At 33.3% G+C, this 19,373-nt stretch overlaps 1 protein-coding gene across 1 annotated transcript in view; it reads left to right on the top strand.

The window, feature by feature from the left end:
* Positions 1–19,373, top strand: part of LOC127557273 (aldehyde oxidase 4-like) — a 91,713-nt gene extending 72,340 nt beyond the window's left edge. The window contains exons 23-35 of the mRNA XM_051990655.1: positions 3,183–3,270; positions 4,442–4,528; positions 4,698–4,889; positions 5,119–5,346; positions 8,670–8,765; positions 9,767–9,895; positions 11,947–12,021; positions 12,832–12,884; positions 13,297–13,411; positions 14,784–14,849; positions 16,458–16,643; positions 17,198–17,365; positions 19,104–19,373. Coding sequence (XP_051846615.1) covers positions 3,183–3,270; positions 4,442–4,528; positions 4,698–4,889; positions 5,119–5,346; positions 8,670–8,765; positions 9,767–9,895; positions 11,947–12,021; positions 12,832–12,884; positions 13,297–13,411; positions 14,784–14,849; positions 16,458–16,643; positions 17,198–17,365; positions 19,104–19,157 — 1,537 coding nt within the window. The 3' untranslated portion in view covers positions 19,158–19,373. The remainder of the gene's footprint in view (positions 1–3,182; positions 3,271–4,441; positions 4,529–4,697; positions 4,890–5,118; positions 5,347–8,669; positions 8,766–9,766; positions 9,896–11,946; positions 12,022–12,831; positions 12,885–13,296; positions 13,412–14,783; positions 14,850–16,457; positions 16,644–17,197; positions 17,366–19,103) is intronic.

Here is a 19,373-nt window from a genome sequence, read left to right as displayed (position 1 = left end):
ATGAACTAGAGACCATTACTGATCACAAAATAGAAAATTTTGATTACATCAAATTAAAAAGCCTTTGTACAAATAAAACTAATGCAAACAAGATTAGAAGGGAAGCAACAAACTGGGAAAACATTTTCACAGTTAAAGGTTCTGATAAAGGCCTCATTTCCAAAATATATAGAGAACTGACTCAAATTTATAAGAAATCAAGCCATTCTCCAATTGATAAATGGTCAAAGGATATGAACAGACAATTTTCAGAGGATGAAATTGAAACTATTACCACTCATATGAAAGAGTGTTCCAAATCATTATTGATCAGAGAAATGCAAATTAAGACAACTCTGAGATACCACTACACACCTGTCAGATTGGCTAAGATGACAGGAAAAAATAATGATGAATGTTGGAGGGGATGCGGGAAAACTGGGACACTAATGCATTGTTGGTGGAGTTGTGAACGAATCCAACCATTCTGGAGAGCAATCTGGAATTATGCCCCCAAAATTATCAAATTGTGCATACCCTTTGATCCAGCAGTGTTTCTATTGGGCTTATATCCCAAAGAAATACTAAAGAAGGGAAAGGGACCTGTATGTGCCAAAATGTTTGTGGCAGCCCTGTTTGTAGTGGCCAGAAACTGGGAAATGAATGGAGGCCCATCAATTGGAGAATGGCTGGGTAAATTGTGGTATATGAATGTTATGGAATATTATTGTTCTGTAAGAAATGACCAGCAGGATGAATACAGAGAGGACTGGCGAGACTTACATGAACTGATGCTAAGTGAAATGAGCAGAACCAGGAGATCATTATACACTTCGACAACAATATTGTATGAGGACATATTTTGATGGAAGTGGATTTCTTTGACAAAGAGACCTAACTGAGTTTCAATTGATAAATGACGGACAAAAGCAGCTACACCCAAAGAAAGAACACTGGGAAACGAATGTGAACTATCTGCATTTTTGTTTTTCTTCCCGGGTTATTTATACCTTCTGAATCCAATTCTCCCTATGCAACAAGAGAACTGTTCAGTTCTGCAAACATATATTGTATCTAGGATATACTGCAACATATCCAACATATAAAGGACTGCTTGCCATCTAGGGGAGGGGGTGGAGGGAGGGAGGGAAAAAAAAATCGGAACAGAAACGAGTGTCAATATAAAGTAATTATTAAATAAAAATTAAATTTAAAAAAAAAAGAATGTACTATGTTTCAGCTGAAGTAAAAAAAGGCAGAGTGTGGGAGCATGATTACAAAGCAAAATGAAAAATAGATCTCATTAAAGAGATGTGTTGGAAAACTATATTTTGCTAAAGAGTACCATAGGCAATTAAGTAACATCATAATATATTCACACACACACACACACACACACACACACACACACACGTACAACAAATAGCATAACACCCAAATTCTTAAAGGAAAATTTAAACGATTTATAGGAGGAAATTGACAGTAAAACTATACTAGTAGAGAGGCTCAACTTTGCTTTTATCAAAACTAAATAAATTTAGCCATAAATAAATAACAAAGAAGTTAAGGGAATGAATAGAATTTTAAAAAGTTAAATATTACTGCATCGATTTTATTTTAAATTTTATTTTAAAACTGTTTTGATTCTGAATAATTTTGGACCTAGAATTGTTGGGTTATGCAACATGTTCCCATGCTAAATTAGGAATTTAATAGTCATATTTGTAGGAAGCTTCTTTTTTCCTTTTTCTTTTTCTTTTTTTTTTTTCTATTCCTGTTTTGAGGCCAAACAGTTGTGTCTTCTGGCTCTCAATTTCTTCTTCTTCTTCTTTTTTTTTTTTAATTTTTATTTAATGATTACTTTATAGTGACAACATTATCCCTTGCACTCGTTTCTTTTCCGATTTTTTCCCCTCCTCCCTCCACCCCCTCCCCTAGATGGCAAGCAGTCCTTTATATATTGGATATGTTGCAGTATATCCTAGATACAATATATGTTTGCAGAACCGAACAGTTCTCTTGTTGCATAGGGAGAATTGGATTCAGAAGGTATAAATAACCCGGGAAGAAAAACAAAAATGCAGATAGTTCACATTCGTTTCCCAGTGTTCTTTCTTTGGGTGTAGCTGCTTTTGTCCGTCATTTATCAATTGAAACTCAGTTAGGTCTCTTTGTCAAAGAAATCCACTTCCATCAAAATATGTCCTCATACAATATCGTTGTCGAAGTGTATAATGATCTCCTGGTTCTGCTCATTTCACTTAGCATCAGTTCATGTAAGTCTCGCCAGTCCTCTCTGTATTCATCCTGCTGGTCATTTCTTACAGAACAATAATATTCCATAACATTCATATACCACAATTTACCCAGCCATTCTCCAATTGATGGGCCTCCATTCATTTCCCAGTTTCTGGCCACTACAAACAGGGCTGCCACAAACATTTTGGCACATACAGGTCCCTTTCCCTTCTTTAGTATTTCTTTGGGATATAAGCCCAATAGAAACACTGCTGGATCAAAGGGTATGCACAATTTGATAATTTTTGGGGCATAATTCCAGATTGCTCTCCAGAATGGTTGGATTCGTTCACAACTCCACCAACAATGCATTAGTGTCCCAGTTTTCCCGCATCCCCTCCAACATTCATCATTATTTTTTCCTGTCATCTTAGCCAATCTGACAGGTGTGTAGTGGTATCTCAGAGTTGTCTTAATTTGCATTTCTCTGATCAATAATGATTTGGAACACTCTTTCATATGAGTGGTAATAGTTTCAATTTCATCCTCTGAAAATTGTCTGTTCATATCCTTTGACCATTTATCAATTGGAGAATGGCTTGATTTCTTACAAATTTGAATCAGTTCTCTATATATTTTGGAAATGAGGCCTTTATCAGAACCTTTAACTGTGAAGATGTTTTCCCAGTTTGTTGGGAAGCTTCTTTTTTCAAAGAAGGACAACTGTAGGATCTTAAGAAAAATCTTAACCCTGACTTTCTGAGTCCTAAAATTAATTTACTAATCTTTTTTCCTGCTCTTTGATCTTCATTTGCTTGTGAGAAGAGATGTTCAGACAAATATTATTGTGTAAATATATATATATGTATACATATTATATAAAATTATAATTCATAGCTCTAAGGTATACTTCTAGGAAGCAACATAATCCATAGTAATTAACAGTGTTAATTTGTTCTCTTCAGGACTGGCCACCCAATTCGTTTTCTTCTAGAACGAGGAGATGACATGCTAATAACTGCTGGTCGCCATCCATTGCTTGCAAAATATAAAGTAGGAATAGTAATAAACTCTCCAAATTATGGTTTAGAGTCTCAAATATTTTTATTACTACTATTAGTATAATGATTACTACTGCTAAAATGACTATTACTATGATTATGTCTACAACTATTACTATTTCTACTTCTACACTATTACTATTTCTACTATTACTACTTCTACAAAAACAATTACTATCTTGCTATTTAGACAAAATTTTCAGTTACTAAGTATTAATGGAACCATTTTTGTCTAACAGATCAGAAGTGAAAAGAGTTATAATTATATTCAATAGGATGTATAATATTTAATATTATTGATTGATGAAGAAAATTAAAAATATTTAATTTAGTTATTGGTTTAAATAAAATCTCCTAATTTGTATTTACTTCTTTAAAGACATATCCTTATTTGTTCATTATATATGTATAGTATTGTAGCATCTCAGCCTAGATTCACAAGTTTAACATTGATACTATATTATAGTTAAAAAGTCACATGATATAAGGAACTCTCTGTCTCTGTCTCTCTCTGTGTCTCTGTCTGTCTGTCTCTCTGTCTCTGTCTCTGTCTCTCTCTCATATGCCTGACTAGATATAGAGATCTATAGATATAATTGCCTCTAACTATGTAGATACAAACACATAGATATAGATATATTTATAGCTGAATGATATGTATATATAATATATGTGTGTATGTTCTGTATCTAAAACTGTCATAAAATATCTGTATTTTAGGGGGAGGAGGAAGAGAGAAAAACACACACACACACACACACACACACACATACACACAGAGGGGGGAAGGGGAGAAAGAGAGAAGGGAGAAAGAGAAACTGAAAGCAGGGAGACATAAACTCCAAAATGATAGATGTAGCTTATGAAAGATCACAAAGTCATTGTCAAAACAGTTTCCATTCATCAACTCAGGTCATCAGGAAGATCCTCACTCCTTCACAGGACAGGAGCTCTTCTCTGAGCTCTCTCAAAACAAAGAAGTAACATATCTTCAGTTCTTGACTAAAGTTGTGTAATTCATTATTTACGAGCCATTTACTGAAATTTATGATAGCTATGCTATGTGATTTGACAACTATAATCAATTATTTTTAGTATTTTGAGGTAAAGCTATTAAATTCAAATATTTACAATTTACTAACATCCTTATTAACATATTGCAGATAGGATTCATGAAAAATGGCCTGATTAAAGCTGTTGATCTCCAATATTATATCAATGCTGGGTGTACTCCAGATGAGTCTGAGTTGGTAAGTTTCTAATAAAAAGATAAAGCATGACTTTAGCATGTCTGAGTTTAGTTCTATATTATGCATTTCTACATTCATATATTATAAAAAAACATTTCAGTCCAGAGTTCAGTTCAAATTTATAACATTTGAATTTCTAATATATGTATATTGTCTCTTTTCAATCTAGGTGATAGAGTTCATTGTGTTGAAATCTGAAACTGCTTATGATATTCCCAATTTTCGGTGCAGAGGTAGGGCTTGCAAAACAAATTTGCCATCCAACACAGCCTTTAGGGGATTTGGTTTCCCCCAAGGAACTTTGGCAGTTGAGAATTACATAACAGCTGTGGCATTCAAATGTGGCTTACCAACAGAGAAGGTAATCAAGTAAACTATCAATGATTGATAAGAGTACCAATAAAGACTTTATGATCAAATAAGGTAAAACTTCTGGGTATACATATAGACATGAAAACAAAATCAGTTTTCACATGTTATCTTTGCAATTGTCTCTTTCCTCAGAATATTATTCAACGTAATTAAAGATGACTTAAATATAATAGTCAGCTTTCTGTCTTCATGATTTAATTGTCTTCCTTTTCTTTCAGGTCAGAGAAATGAACATGTACAAAACAGTTAACAAAACAGCTTACAAGGAACCATTTAATCCAAAGCCATTGTTAAAATGTTGGAAAGAATGCCTAGAGAAATCTTCATTCCAGAGCAGGAAAATAGCCATCGAAGAGTTTAACAACAAAAATTACTGGAAGAAGAAAGGAATTTCTGTTATTCCCATGAAATTTACAGTTGGAGTGCCTACTGCATATGAAAGCCAGGTGGGTCATGAAAAGACCTATCATCATATTAAAGCCTTCTCCAAATTGTTGAAGATAAATATAGCAACAGAACCTTTAAATAGAAAGGAAAAGAGAACAGATGATTTAAAAAGAGAGAAAGCAAAGAAGGCAGAAAGTTGGGAAAATAGGAAAGTGGGACAGCAGGGAGATAGCAAGTAAGAAAGATGATGAAGTGTGATGTCAGGAAAGAAGGAAGTCAGGAAAAAAGAATGAAAAATGAAGGAAGAAAAGAAGGAAGGAAGGAAGGAAAGAAGGGAAAAAAAACAATGAAGACAGGGAAGACAAAGGGGGAGAGAAAGTGACCACCATCATAGAGAAAATGACTCCTTCCTTTCCAATCTTCTTAATTTCTGGGTGACAGGAGGAGGATGTGGTGCTAAGTTTCACTTCGGGGATTTGTAAAGTACTATTGTGTTTTAAAAAGTTATAAGCCTATGGAATATGCCCTAAAATATGAGCAAGCTTTATTTAACTACTAAATAAGTGTGGCACTTTTTTATTTCAAAAATCACTCTTAGACATATTTTGATTTATGTTTACCACCAGCAGCAAGGCAAACAAAGTAGGTGGTTTTTTTTCTCCATTTTGTAAATGAATAAACCAAAGTTTAGAGAAGTTATTGTCCAATACCTAAAGTATAAGATCATACAGTTAGTAAACTCAAAACTAAAGTTCAAATCTCAGTCTTCTGATACTTTGACTAAGGGTTTTAGCACAAGTGCCAACTTAATCCCCAATGATTTGTGTCTTTCAGAAATCAGGAGGGAAATAATGCAGGGAACACTAAGTCAAGCTACTTTTTAATTATAGAAGACAGCTGTAGTGTAATGGAAAGTGTACTAGATTTGGGGGAAGCTTTGGATTATGGTTTTTTTATTTACTAGCCTTGTGACCCTATAATATTGTCTGTTCACCTTTTATCTTAGCTTCCAGATTATTCCAAGGAGAATAATATTAGTACCTAACTCATAATGTCCTGGGGAAGATCAAATGAAATAATGCATGTAAATTTATAGAATTATTGTGAGAATTAAAGGAGATAAAGTATCTAAACACCTGCAAACCTTAAAACACTATAGAGAAATATTAATTATTATACTTTGGAGTCAAAGTACCTAGCATGAAAGCTTGCCTCTGCCATGTTCTAACTTTATGATTTTGTGCAAGCTATTTGCCTTGTATAGGCTTAAGTTTCTTAATCTGTAGGATGAGGACTTTGGACTAGATGAATTTTAAAGTCCTTTCCAACTCTAAATCCTATGTCCATATGATATGACATTGTATTTATTCCTCTCAGAAAAAGTGTATAAGAATAATTCAACTCCCAAATGGGACAAGTTCCAAAAATTACTGTGTAAACTGGTTGCTTGGAACACATTTTCACATAAAAAATAAGATATTCATTAAACAGTTTCCAAAATCCCATTTGACCAATAAAATCAGAAGTATGTTGTTCACCACAGATTCTATAATTCAATTAATAAACATTTGCCTTCCTCAATTGCTGTTACAGGCAAAAAAAAAAAAATCTGCCACATATAATAGTTTACCTATCAGATTTGTGGAGGAAGAAGGAATTTGTGACCAAAGAAGAACTGGAGATCATTATTGATCACAAAATAGAAAATTTTGATTTTATCAAATTAAAAAGCCTTTGTACAAACAAAACTAATGCAGACAAGATTAGAAGGGAAATAATAAGCTGGGAAAATATTTTTACAAAGATCCTGATAAAGACCTCATTTCTAAAATATATAGAGAATTGACTCAAATTTATAAGAACTCAAGCCATTCTCCAATTGATAAATGGTCAAAGGATATGAACAGGCAATTTTCAGATGAAGAAATTGAAACCATTTCTAGTCATATGAGAAGTGCTCTAAATCATTATTGATCAGAGAAATGCAAATTAAGACTACTCTGAGATACCACTGCACACCTCTCATATTGGCTAAGATGACAGGAAAAGATAATGATGAATGTTGGAGGAGATGTGGGAAAACTGGGACATTAATACATTGTTAGTGGAGTTGTGAACTGATCCAACCATTCTAGAGAACAATTTGGAAATATGCCCAAAGAGTTATCAAATTGTGCATACCCTTTGATCCAGCAGTGTTTTTACTGGACTTATATCCCAAAGAGATCTTAAAGGAGGGAAAGGGACCCACATGTGCAAAAATGTTTATAGTACCCCTTTTTGTAGTGGCAAAAAACTGAAAACTGAATGGATGCCCATCAATTGGAGAATAGCTGAATAAATTTTGGTATATGAACATTATGGAATTTTATTGTTCTGTAAGAAATAATAAGCAGGATGTTTCAGAGAGGCTTGGAGAGACTTACATGAATTGAAGCTGAGTGAAATGAGCAAAACCAGGAGATCATTGTACATGGCAACAAGAAGATTATATGATGATCAATTCTGATGGATGTGGCTCTCTTCAACAATGAGATGATTCAGACCAGTTCCAATGGTATTGTGATGAAAAGAGCCATCTACACTCAGAGAGAGGACTGTGGGAACTGAGTGTGGTTTACAATATATCGTTTTCACTCTTTTTCTTATTAGTTGTTTGCATTTTTTCTTTTTTCATTTTTTCTGGTTTGATTTGATTTTCCTTGTGCAGCAAAATAATTGTATAAATATGTATGCATATATTGCATTTAACATATATTTCAACCATATTTAACTTGCCATCTAGGAGAGAGGGTGGAGGAAAGGGAGAAATTGAAGCACAAGGTTTTGCAAAGGTCATTGTCAAAGAATTATCCATGCATATATTTTGAAAAATAAAAAACTTTAATAAAGAAAAAAACCTGCCTAAAAATGTAAAGGCAAGAGGAGATAGAAATGCATCTTCATGTTGCTGATGGTGATATACTACTGAGAAGTGAATATAGAGAAACAATTCCTATTAGAGCCTTATAGAATCTTCAGAAGTGGATAATGGGCAGCAACATATCTTACAGAGTATTCTTAAGGGGGTAAAGGGAGAAAAAGAGTGGGGCAATCTTCACAGGATATTCAGAGGCAGAGAGAAAAGAGTTTTATTCCAATACACGAGGTTGACTATTCACTCATGCATTTGTGAGTCATATTTAATTCAGGCACTTTTGCATTAGAAACTTCTTGTAGTTGTGAAGATTATGATTTTCTTCAGCAATACAAAAGGAAGAAACTAATATAGACTGCAAAATAAAAATACTCTCTCATTGGCCATTTGTACCAGATGTTTAGCAGCACCTGTTTGCTCCTTCACTTCTATCTTATCATAATTGATATTTGTTTCTTTTTCTAGGCTGCTTCTCTAGTTCATATCTATCAGGATGGGTCTGTCTTAGTGACTCATGGTGGCTGTGAATTGGGGCAAGGTCTTTACACCAAAATGATTCAGGTGAGACATTTTAGATTGTGCTATAGGACAATAATACATGCTTCATCAGATAAGAAAGTTTATCCATATCATTAGGGTTAGATTATCTTCTCTTTTTAGGAAAAAAATCCAAATCTGTTAGAATGTAAACTTTTTGAGATTAATTACCTCATCTTATTTATTCTTATATGTTCCCCCAGTGTCTTGCATATAACAAATCCTTAATAATTTTTTTTTGCTGAATAAACTGTTTCAAAAACATATTGGAGGACTATTACATGCAATATTATGTTAACTTGAATAAATTGAAAAAAACGTGCATTATATATGATGAGAAATAAAATATACTTTGAATTTACAATCTCAAAATGGGAACTTTACTTAATGTTAATTAATTAATTACTGTTAATTAATGTGTCAATTCAAGAAAATGTTTCTATTTCAATTGATAAAAAAATAAATAATAATTGGGTCACTTTTCTTATTTTGCTTTTAAATGACTTGAAGATTTTAAATATATGGTTTTTCAAGATTAAAAACAAATTTAAGAACTCATTACTAGAATAGAGACTAACATAAGTGTGGCACAATGGATAGAGTCAGTGCAATCACAAAACTGTGTTGTGAATCTGGCCTCAGTTATTTACTAGCTGTGTGACCATGGACAAATCACTGAATCTCTCTTTGCCTCACTTTTCTCATGTGTAAAATGGAGATAATAATAGTACCTATTTATCAAGATTGTTATGAGAATCACATGAAATAATAATTATTAGGCACTTAGCACAGTCCCTGCCATGTAGCAAATTTTACATAAATCTTAGATATTATTAGTAGTAGTTATTATTAATTTTACCAGTTAACTGTAGATAATGAAAATTTCCCCATTTATTTTTTTTTAATTTAGTTATTGGCTTACAACATGTTTCTTCGGGGATTGGGTAGTGAAAGATATTACCATGACAGTCAGTGAAATCAGAAATGTATTGTTGTTGTTTTTAAATTCCATGTGCGGCTCCCAGGTTGCTAGTCGAGAACTGAAAATACCTTCATCATACATACACGTTTCTGAAACAAGCACTACCACCGTGCCCAATGCCACTTATACAGCTGGATCTATGGGGACAGATATCAATGGAAAAGCAGTTCAGGTTAGATATCTTTCTATTTTGAAGTCCCCTTCTTTGTCAAATCTGTTTTTTTATATGGAAAAACAAGAATAGTATGAAGTGTCTCTTTAAATATTACATATTCTACATAATAATACCAATATGAATTCCTCATGACTATCCTCAAGGTAAACAACTAAATGAAAACTATCTATATCTATATCTTGAATAATTTTGACCAAAAAATAAAAATCATTGACTCTGTTTTCTAATATGTTTTTAAGTTTCTATGGACATTTTCTCATTCAATTCTTTATTTGGGGATTATGGGATTAGGTCTTTAAGGTACTATTTAGGAAAGGATCTGCTAAAAAATGATCATCAGTGCATTATTATTAAGTGAACCCATTTAGAAGTGATAACATGAAAAAAACCAACTTATTTTCAGTCCCTATGATTTCATACTAGGGTATCTTAAAAGTTTTAGTACAATTTTAAGCCATTCTTAATAAAATTTCAAGTTTTAACAGCTGAAAACTTCATCAAAACTTTCAGAATACTTTTTATAGTCAATTGTCCATCTTGGACTATCCTAGCAATTGAACTTTACCTTCATCATTTTGCATTTCTAAATGACTAAAAGTTCTTTTTAAGGAAAACTAGAGTTAGTTATCTATGAAATATTATATGCTAGTATATAAATTTTCTTAAAAGTGAATAAGGTAGGGAATAAGGTAGGGGGCAGCTAGATGGTACAATAGATAATGCACGGGCCCTGAAGTCAGGAGGACCTGAGTTCAAATCTGGCCTCAGACACTTAATACTTCCTAGCTGTACAAGTCACTTAACCCCAATTGCCTCAGCAAACAAAACAAAACAAAACAAAATAACCTAATCATTTTAGTATAATGCATGAGAAGTCTAACATTATTAAATTATATAAAAATAAATAACCATTTGGTTGGAAAACAGTTTTTAAAATATTAACCATTATGGAGTAAGTGTATTAAAATGTTTCACGTTGTCACAAAATTGTGGTGAATTAAATTTGACAACTTGTACTTATATTGGGAGGTGATATTGACCTTTTCTGTTGAGGATATCCATGGTTATCTTGAATGAAAAACAATGAAATAAAACAAAATATAACTTTATGTTCCATATGATATTATATTTTCTTTTTCTAATATATTTAAAAGCAGTCCAAAATTTTGTTCATGTGACTTTTTAAAATAGATCATTTTTATATTGTTTTATTTTTTCAGTTAAATGGAAAGTAGAGAAAAATAGTATATATATATATATATATATATATTATATATATATATATAGTAGAAAAATCATAAGACTAGGAGTCACTTGGATTCTATTTCTGACCATGCTACTAACTACCTCTAACCATAGACAGCATCCTTTCCTTCTCCGCATTCCAGCTTGCTAATTTCTGAAAATAAAATATTTGGAAGATATATAAGGCTGACCTTCTAAGGATCAATATTTGATTATTCTGTTAGAGAATGTCATCACACTGTAAAATCTTTGAAACCTGGATTAAGATCTTGATTTTGCCACAGAGAACAATAGAGATCTGAGTGGGTGATCAAAAGTATGAGAAAATATCCTTTAAAAATATTATAGATATTCACCAACATAAAATTTTATGTTCATTTGAGATTAAATGTATTAAAGGGCAAATTTCCTTGTCAGGAAAAAAATGTAAGCTCTAAAGTGAAGGATATGAGATCCAGAGAAGGGCATCATGTTTTGATAAGATCTGGACTAGAAATGAATGAAAAATTCGGATGGTTTCAAATAAGGCAATTGAAACTAGTTGAGTAAAATGTGAAAAACCTTTTGAAGCAGAGAGAAAGGCAGAGAAGATGGAAGTCCCAGCTTGGCTTATTTGTAATAGCATTGTGACTAATATGTATGGAAATCACAGCAAAGGTATAAATAGTAAGTTGAGGTGGGATTAAAGATGACAAGGAAGTATTGTAGATAAATTTCAATGTACTTTTGAATCAGAACCATTTAATTTTATATTTTTGAAGTATCATCTTTCTGATGCTATTCCAAATCTTTATAACTCCTAGAATGCCTGTCGGATTCTTTTGAAGCGCCTTGAACCCATCATCAAAAAAAATCCAAAAGGAAAATGGGAAGAATGGGTAAGTGTTGACAGCAAGAAAAGGTAACTAACCAAATGAATGTTTGAGATTGGTGATTTCTACTATCAAGATTGAAGAAAAGACTATTTAAAAATTTTGTTTGTAGTTAAGGATAGATGTATACTTAATCAAATGCAAAATTTATATACCCATCTTGTTTCACTGCAGGTAAAAAAAAATTAAACACTTGTCATTCTAAATGAAAGAGAATCATACATAGTAATTTCTCACTCTTAGCCATGAGTATGTTGATGCCAATCCCAACCATGAAAGGGGACTGTTAAATTTTCAGTGTGAGCATTTACACCATAGAAATCAGACTATAAATCAGTCCTTGATTCACTATTTTGCTAATTATCTATATTTAAGAAAGTATTAACAGTATAGATTACTATTAAAAGTGTGTCCTGAACAAAGATGTTTATCAAGACATCAGTATTTTTATCTCCTACAGACTTAGGTATATATCCAGAAAGGAGGAGGATTTAGATAACACAACCAAAAGTGGCTGTTAATCATTAATTCTGTGGCCTTCATTGTTCCCTATTAGATTTTGTGATGATCAAGTGAAATTATGTATCTAAAGTGCTTTTAAAAAGGGAAAGTACCAAATAAATACTGTTACTGTTGCCACTATTGTTATTGTTCATAGACTTAGAAAAATGCCAACAATAGGTACACACATCCAATTTAGACTCAAGTGAAGACTATAAGGATAGTGATGGTGCAAAACAGAGAGCAAATCTCAAACAGAAAGCATTTAGCTCGTTTCCCCACACACTCACTTCTAAAAATAGTCTCCTTTTGCAGGCTTCTCAGGCTTTTAAGGAATCAATCAATCTTTCAGCTACTGGATATTTCAGGTAAAACATATTTTTGCTTTTCCCAGTGATTGTGGAGGTTCCATAGACATCTCAAGCAGTGATACATCCCAGGACATTTATGTCCTGAAGGAAAGGTTGTTCCAACTGGCCCCATACACAGAACTCCTGCCCACTTCTTTAATAACCAAGGAATTTTTTCACCAGTAGCTCAATCACCTGCAGTGGAAGAAGGATAGAAGGAAGGGTATCATATAGCCACAGAAAACAAGACAAACAGTGCCTAGGCAATAATCATTTGCAAGAGTTACCTATGGAATTTTATCTGATAGAAGGCATGATGACCATAGTGTAGTATCTCTGGCTGGGTATGAACTAAGCTAGGAAAAAAGATAATGAGATAAATTTTTTTCTTTTTGTTTCTATCCTGATTTATATGCTATTATTTTCTCAGGGGCTATCAGACAAATATGGACTGGGAGAAAGAAAAAGGTCATCCATATCCATATTTTGTTTATGGAGCAACCTGTTCTGAAGTTGAGATTGATTGTCTGACTGGAGCTCATAAGGTAAATACCTTTTTGTAAATATGCAGTGAAAATTCTTTAGGACATCTCATTAAGGAAATGAAATGGAATATATATATATGCATATATGTATACATATATACATATATATGATATAGTATATTGAATAAAAAGAACATTAGAATAAGAGGTGGGAGACCTAAGTTCTAGTTCCAAATCTTCCCAACTAGCTGTGTTACCTTTTATGATTTCTTTGAAGCAACTAGGTAATATAGTGGATAAAGTGTTGGGTCTACAGACAGCATAGACCCGAGTTCAAATCCAGTTTCAGATACTTACCAGATATTTGTCCTTAAACAAGGCACTTAATCTCTCTTTTTCTTAGTTTCCTGATCAGTAAAATGGGCTTGTTCTAAATATAAAATGAGATAAAATTTATAAAGCATCTAGAAAACCTTAAAAGTGCTATAGAAAAGTGCTATAGAATGATCATTATTAATTTTTAACTCATTGCAATCAGAATTCCATCCTTACTAAGTTCCCCATTCTCTGCTTTATTACTGTATCCAATGCTTCTTTTCAGTTCTTACCTTTTGATTCTCTTTTCTGTTTGACATGGTTGATTCCTCCATTCTCTTCTTGTTCTTTAACAACTAGGGATTACTTTTCATTTTCTTTTTAGGGATCATCAACTATGATATTTCCTTTATGCCTGGAGATTGATTTTGGTTCTGTCCTTGATCCTCTCTTCATTCTGTATCTTGGTAGTCTCATAAACTCCCATGGATTAAGCTATTACTTTAATGAAGAAGGTTCCCAGATCTATATATACATCATTTCTATTTCTCCTGAGCACCAAATCCAGAATCTCCCCTTAGTTTCCTACAAACATTTCAAACTCATAATGTCAAAAGTAGAATTTATTATCTTTCTTTTATAGTACTCTCTTTTATTAGTAGTGCCTAACTTCAATCACTATGTATTTGTTTTGCAAAAATACTGGTATTTATTTTTCCATATTGTATCTTCCCAGTAGATGCACATGTCTGGGTGAATGTGGATGCACAAATATACATAGACAGCATGCTAGTTGAAAACATCATCCCTGTGCAAATCTGCTATCCAGTGACCTTTAGCATAATGAATAAAGTCCTGTCTTGTAGGACCTAAGGCTGAACATACATTGTGGGTGTTCCTGGACAAATTTGCTTAGCACATGTGAATTGCAAGGATTCATTAGGAAGTTTATTGACTCTTTCCCCCACATATTCCCTATTGTTCCTCATCTAAACTGAAGTTTTAGAGACTAAAGAGACAAAACTGTGAGCATAATTTTGTCCAAAATAATCCACTTTCAAATCAAGGTCATTCAGCTTATTTGTTCCCTGATAGTTTTTTCCATTTTTTTTCTCAGCTCCTCAGAACTGACATGTTCATGGATGCTGCTGTCAGCCTAAATCCTGCTATTGACATAGGACAGGTTTGTAGCAACTAACACATGATCTGAATGCAACTTTTCCCCCATTTTAACATTTTTGATAGTTATTTGGTAGTATGATAGATATTTGGTTTATGACATTACTAAGTTGTTTCCAAACCATGCTCTTTTCTTGTCTCTCCATCCAATGAATGTTATTATTTCAAGTTTAAATTTTAAAACAAAATAATTCCTGAAATTCTTATATTCCAATATATATGAACATACACTGGATTTTTATGAACATGGACATCATTGATTATTTCCTCCCTGATGCCACCACATTTTCCCATCTATCTATGTACACTGCTCATGGACAAGTATATAAATTATGTTCATTTAGCAAGAAGAATCTAAGTTGCTTCACTTCCTCATTGCCCTTTACATCATGGGCATTCGCTATAGGGGTAGTTATTGGGAGCTGCTACTTCCTTTTCTATGCTCTTTCCTGGTAGATAACATCTCTCCAGGGCGATTTCTTTCTATATCTTGTTCAGGCTACTACTCCTTTTTGTAGCATGGAAAATGGCATGGTAAACAAAAAGGAAACTTAAGAACCTTTCTAAGTCCTAAATAGACTATTGTGATCATTGAAAGAACCACATGATTTCCTACATACAAGCTTGCTAGTTCCTTTACTCCCTTTCAGTTTTCAGTCCAATTCATTGTCTGAAGCCAATGCCTTACTCTCCTCCCTTCCTTCTTTCCCTTCCTTCCTTCCTTCCCTCCTTCTTTCCTTCCTTCCCTTCTTTTCTTCCTTCCTTCTCTCTTTCCTTCCTTCCCTTCCTCCCCGTTCTCCTTTCCTTCCTTCTTCCTTTCCCTCCTCTCTTCTTTACTTCTTCCTTTCCCCCCCTCTCTTCCTGCCTTTCCTTCCTTCCTTCCTTCCTTCCTTCCTTCCTTCATTCTTTCCTTCCTTCTTCCTTTCTTCCTTCCTTCTTTCCTTCTTTCCTTCCTTCCTTCTTTCCTTCTTTCCTTCCTTCCTTCTTTCCTTCCTTCCTTCCTTCCTTCCTTCCTTCCTTCCTTCCTTCCTTCCTTCCTTCCTTCCTTCCTTCCTTCTTTCCTTCCTTCCTTCCTTCCCTCCTTCATTCTTGAAAACACCTCTGTCAAGCCTATATCTCCCTATATTAAAGAAAATATTAAACAAAGGATATGAAATAGTTTCTTCCTGATTGGAGTTACTGTGAAGATTTATGTGTCATCTTTATATTTACATGTGAAACTATGACTGAAAGAGAGTTTTTAGGTTTATTTTTCCTGAGTTATTTGGGGATAAGAGATTGTAGAGTGGTAATTAATAAACAATAAATAGAGCAGAATTTTGTATTATTGGAGCCATTCAGAAAAAAAAAAGAGAGTGTTAGTTAATTCTTTCTCTCCTTTTCATGATAATTTGTTTTTAAAAAAAGAATAAAAAAAGTTTTTATCTTGGTACAGTATCTTGGAACAATATTCTATCAATGTCTTTTAAAATAAACATATTTTATTTCATGTCAAATGATTAAGAAGACCCACTATTTTTAACTCAGTATAGATTCAGAACTCATTTTTCATACTAAACCCATAAAATTGAGCATATTTCAATCTTCATAACCCTTATTTTTTTTGGAGTAGGTTGAAGGTGGATTAGTTCAAGGCATGGGACTATATACAACTGAAGAACTGAAATATTCCCCAGAAGGTGTTCTTTATTCTAGAAGTCCAGAAGATTATAAAATTCCTATAGTTAGTGAAATTCCAGAAGAGTTCTATGTCACTTTTGTGCATTCCCGAAACCCAATAGCCATCTACTCAACCAAGGTAAGGATATCCATAATTTTATTTTCTTCTCCACCAGTACCACCAAAAAAAAAAAGAAAGCAGAAAAATAGGTCTTGATCCCATTAACACACTAGGAGACATTACTAAGTAATTGGAAATTAAACTGTAAAATAAATTGTGTAGTTGATTATCACTAAAGTTTTTTTTTCCAGTTTTAACATTTTATGCTTTCATTATTTTAAGATTAATGAATAATTATATCTTTGAAATTCAGATGGAAAGACTGCATTTTTATTGTGTCATTTTTCTAGTGATTTTGAGGAAGGAACATATCTTTTACACTTATAAGAAAGTGGAATAAAAGTGACAAGCTGCCCTGACATTTTATCTGGTGTCCTGGCCTCTTGTTCTGTCATGGTATAGAGCACATTATAGACATTTTGGATGTGCTTTATAAAGAATGTCCTTTGTTATTTGGAGAGGAAAAGAAATTTTGATCATTCAGCAAATTCTCAGCAACTAATAGTGAGACAGAATGCAGATCCAATATAAATGAAGAATGACCCTCTACTTCCTTTCTTCTCTCCTCTTAGGGTTTAGGGGAGGCTGGAATGTTCATGGGATCATCTGTGTTCTTTGCTATTACTGATGCTGTGGCTGCAGCTCGCAGGGAAAGAGGACTGACAGAGCCCTTCACTTTGAATAGTCCAGCAACACCTGAGATGATTAGGATGTCTTGTGAGGATCAGTTTACTAAACAGGTATGGGGGGTTAGGAAGGAGTAACTGTTATTTGATAACTTCCATGTGTTTTCAGATCCTTGATCCTTTATTGATTAAATTTAAATATGTCCAGTTACACTATAGATTATTTTCCAAATTATACTGAAAGTTTTTTATTTTCATCTTTTTCTTTTCTGCAGGGAAGATTTTGATTCACACTAACAAATAATAATTTAATTGTCTCAAACCCCAAACAAGAATTGTCTCAATGGAGATAATGCTAGTCGTTTTATTTCTCTTTTAGTTTTTCTTTATAATTTAGATGCTTCTGTAGAGATAAAGATTTTTCACAAAAGTATATCATGTGAGATGTTTCACATAAAAAGGGGACTCAGACCATTATATAAGGTTTTTCTTCCTTTCTAAAACAGCTGTGCCCCTGAACATGCTATTATGGTGGCCTTCCTACCTTTATTGCTTCCAGTCTCTAGACTCAGCTCTTCTGCCTGATGTAATGTCACTGAACACTCTGTGGTGTCCCTATCTCTTTCCCAGATTTTAAGTGCTAGCTGGATCTTAATTATTCCTATAGTATTTGTGACTATATATAGAATGACTATTCACATGTCTTGACATTTACATCCTTATAAAATTCAAAAAAAAATCTATATTTGTTCCTTCAGTAAGATCTCACTCAGTGGCTCAGTCAGACTACTCTGACCCTACCTCTGGTTACCAGTTAAGAAGAAACTAAATCAGATAGGAAGAATCTGATCCCATTGTTCTACATGTTTTTTTTTTTTTTTTCTATTTTGTTTTTACTTAACTTGGTCTTTAAAGACAGAAGGGGTCTCTACCTCAGAAATGTCATTTAAAAAGTGAGTTACCAAAAGAAAAATTTGACTACCTATAGTGTTTGTCCATTGATATGTATATTTGTGACAGTATGAGTGTATACCTGATATGGAGAGAGGGCCGGAGAAAGAGAGAGCGAAGAAAAAGTAGAAGGAGAAGGAGATAGGAAGAGAAGGAAAAGAAGAAGAAGACAGAAGGAGGAGGAAGAGGAAGAGGAGGAGAAAGGAGAAGAAGGAAGAAGAAAAACAAAGGGAGAAGAAGAGGAAGATGGAGAGGAAGAAGTGACACATATAATAAGAAGGATCAGATGAAGAAGAAGAGGAAGAAGAGGAAGAACAAGAGGAAGAAGAACAGGAGAAAGAAGAGGAAGAAAAACAAAAGGAAGAAGAGAAATAAGAAGAGTAAAGAAAAAGAAAAAGGAAGAAGAGGAGAAAGAAAAAAACAGGAATAAGAAAAACAAGAAGAGGAAAAACAAGGAGGAGAAAGACGAGGGAAAGAAGAAATAGAGGGATAGAGGAGAGAGAAGTTGGGGGGAAAAGAGAAACAGAGACAGAGCTTTTGTTAAGTGTTTATATGTGCCAGGTGCCATGCTAGAATCTGGAGATACCAAGATAAACAAGCAAAAGAGTTCTCATTCTTTAATATCTTACATTCTAATGAGGGAACTGGGAAGTAAGAGAGGAAAAGTATGCATTCAAAGACAAAGTTGCTAGGAAGGAGGTAGAGAAGAAAGAGGAGTGGAGCAGAGTGATGACCTGGTTATTTTGAGGAAATTGCAAAGATTTCTCCAAATACGCAGAAAGTATTTCTTTTTAATGCCATTAATTTTAATATCAGATGGGTAGAAATGAATGGGTCTTAATTGATTTGAAAAGTTAAATAATTGTATGCTCTTGTTTTGCTCTTTTGTCTTTCCTTTTAGATTCCTAGAGATGATCCTTCAACTTTCAAACCTTGGTCCATCCACGTTTCCTAAAATGTGAGAAAATAGTAAAAGATTACATCTATGATTGATTTTTAAAGTTTCAAATCAAACAAAATGTTTTTTGGCTTCTAAACTTTGCTTGTTTGTTTTTGTGTAATTATTTTTGGGGGATTGAGGGATGCAGATTTTTCACCAAAATATATAGCATATGTAGAAAATAAAATTCAATCCATATTTAGAATTCTGACTTTATTTTGCAGTACTGTG

This window comes from Antechinus flavipes, chromosome 3, assembly GCF_016432865.1.
Source record: "Antechinus flavipes isolate AdamAnt ecotype Samford, QLD, Australia chromosome 3, AdamAnt_v2, whole genome shotgun sequence".
Taxonomy (NCBI): domain Eukaryota; kingdom Metazoa; phylum Chordata; class Mammalia; order Dasyuromorphia; family Dasyuridae; genus Antechinus; species Antechinus flavipes.
The sequence above is the reverse complement of the archived record's forward strand: the minus strand, read 5'-3'. Positions and strand labels throughout refer to the sequence as shown.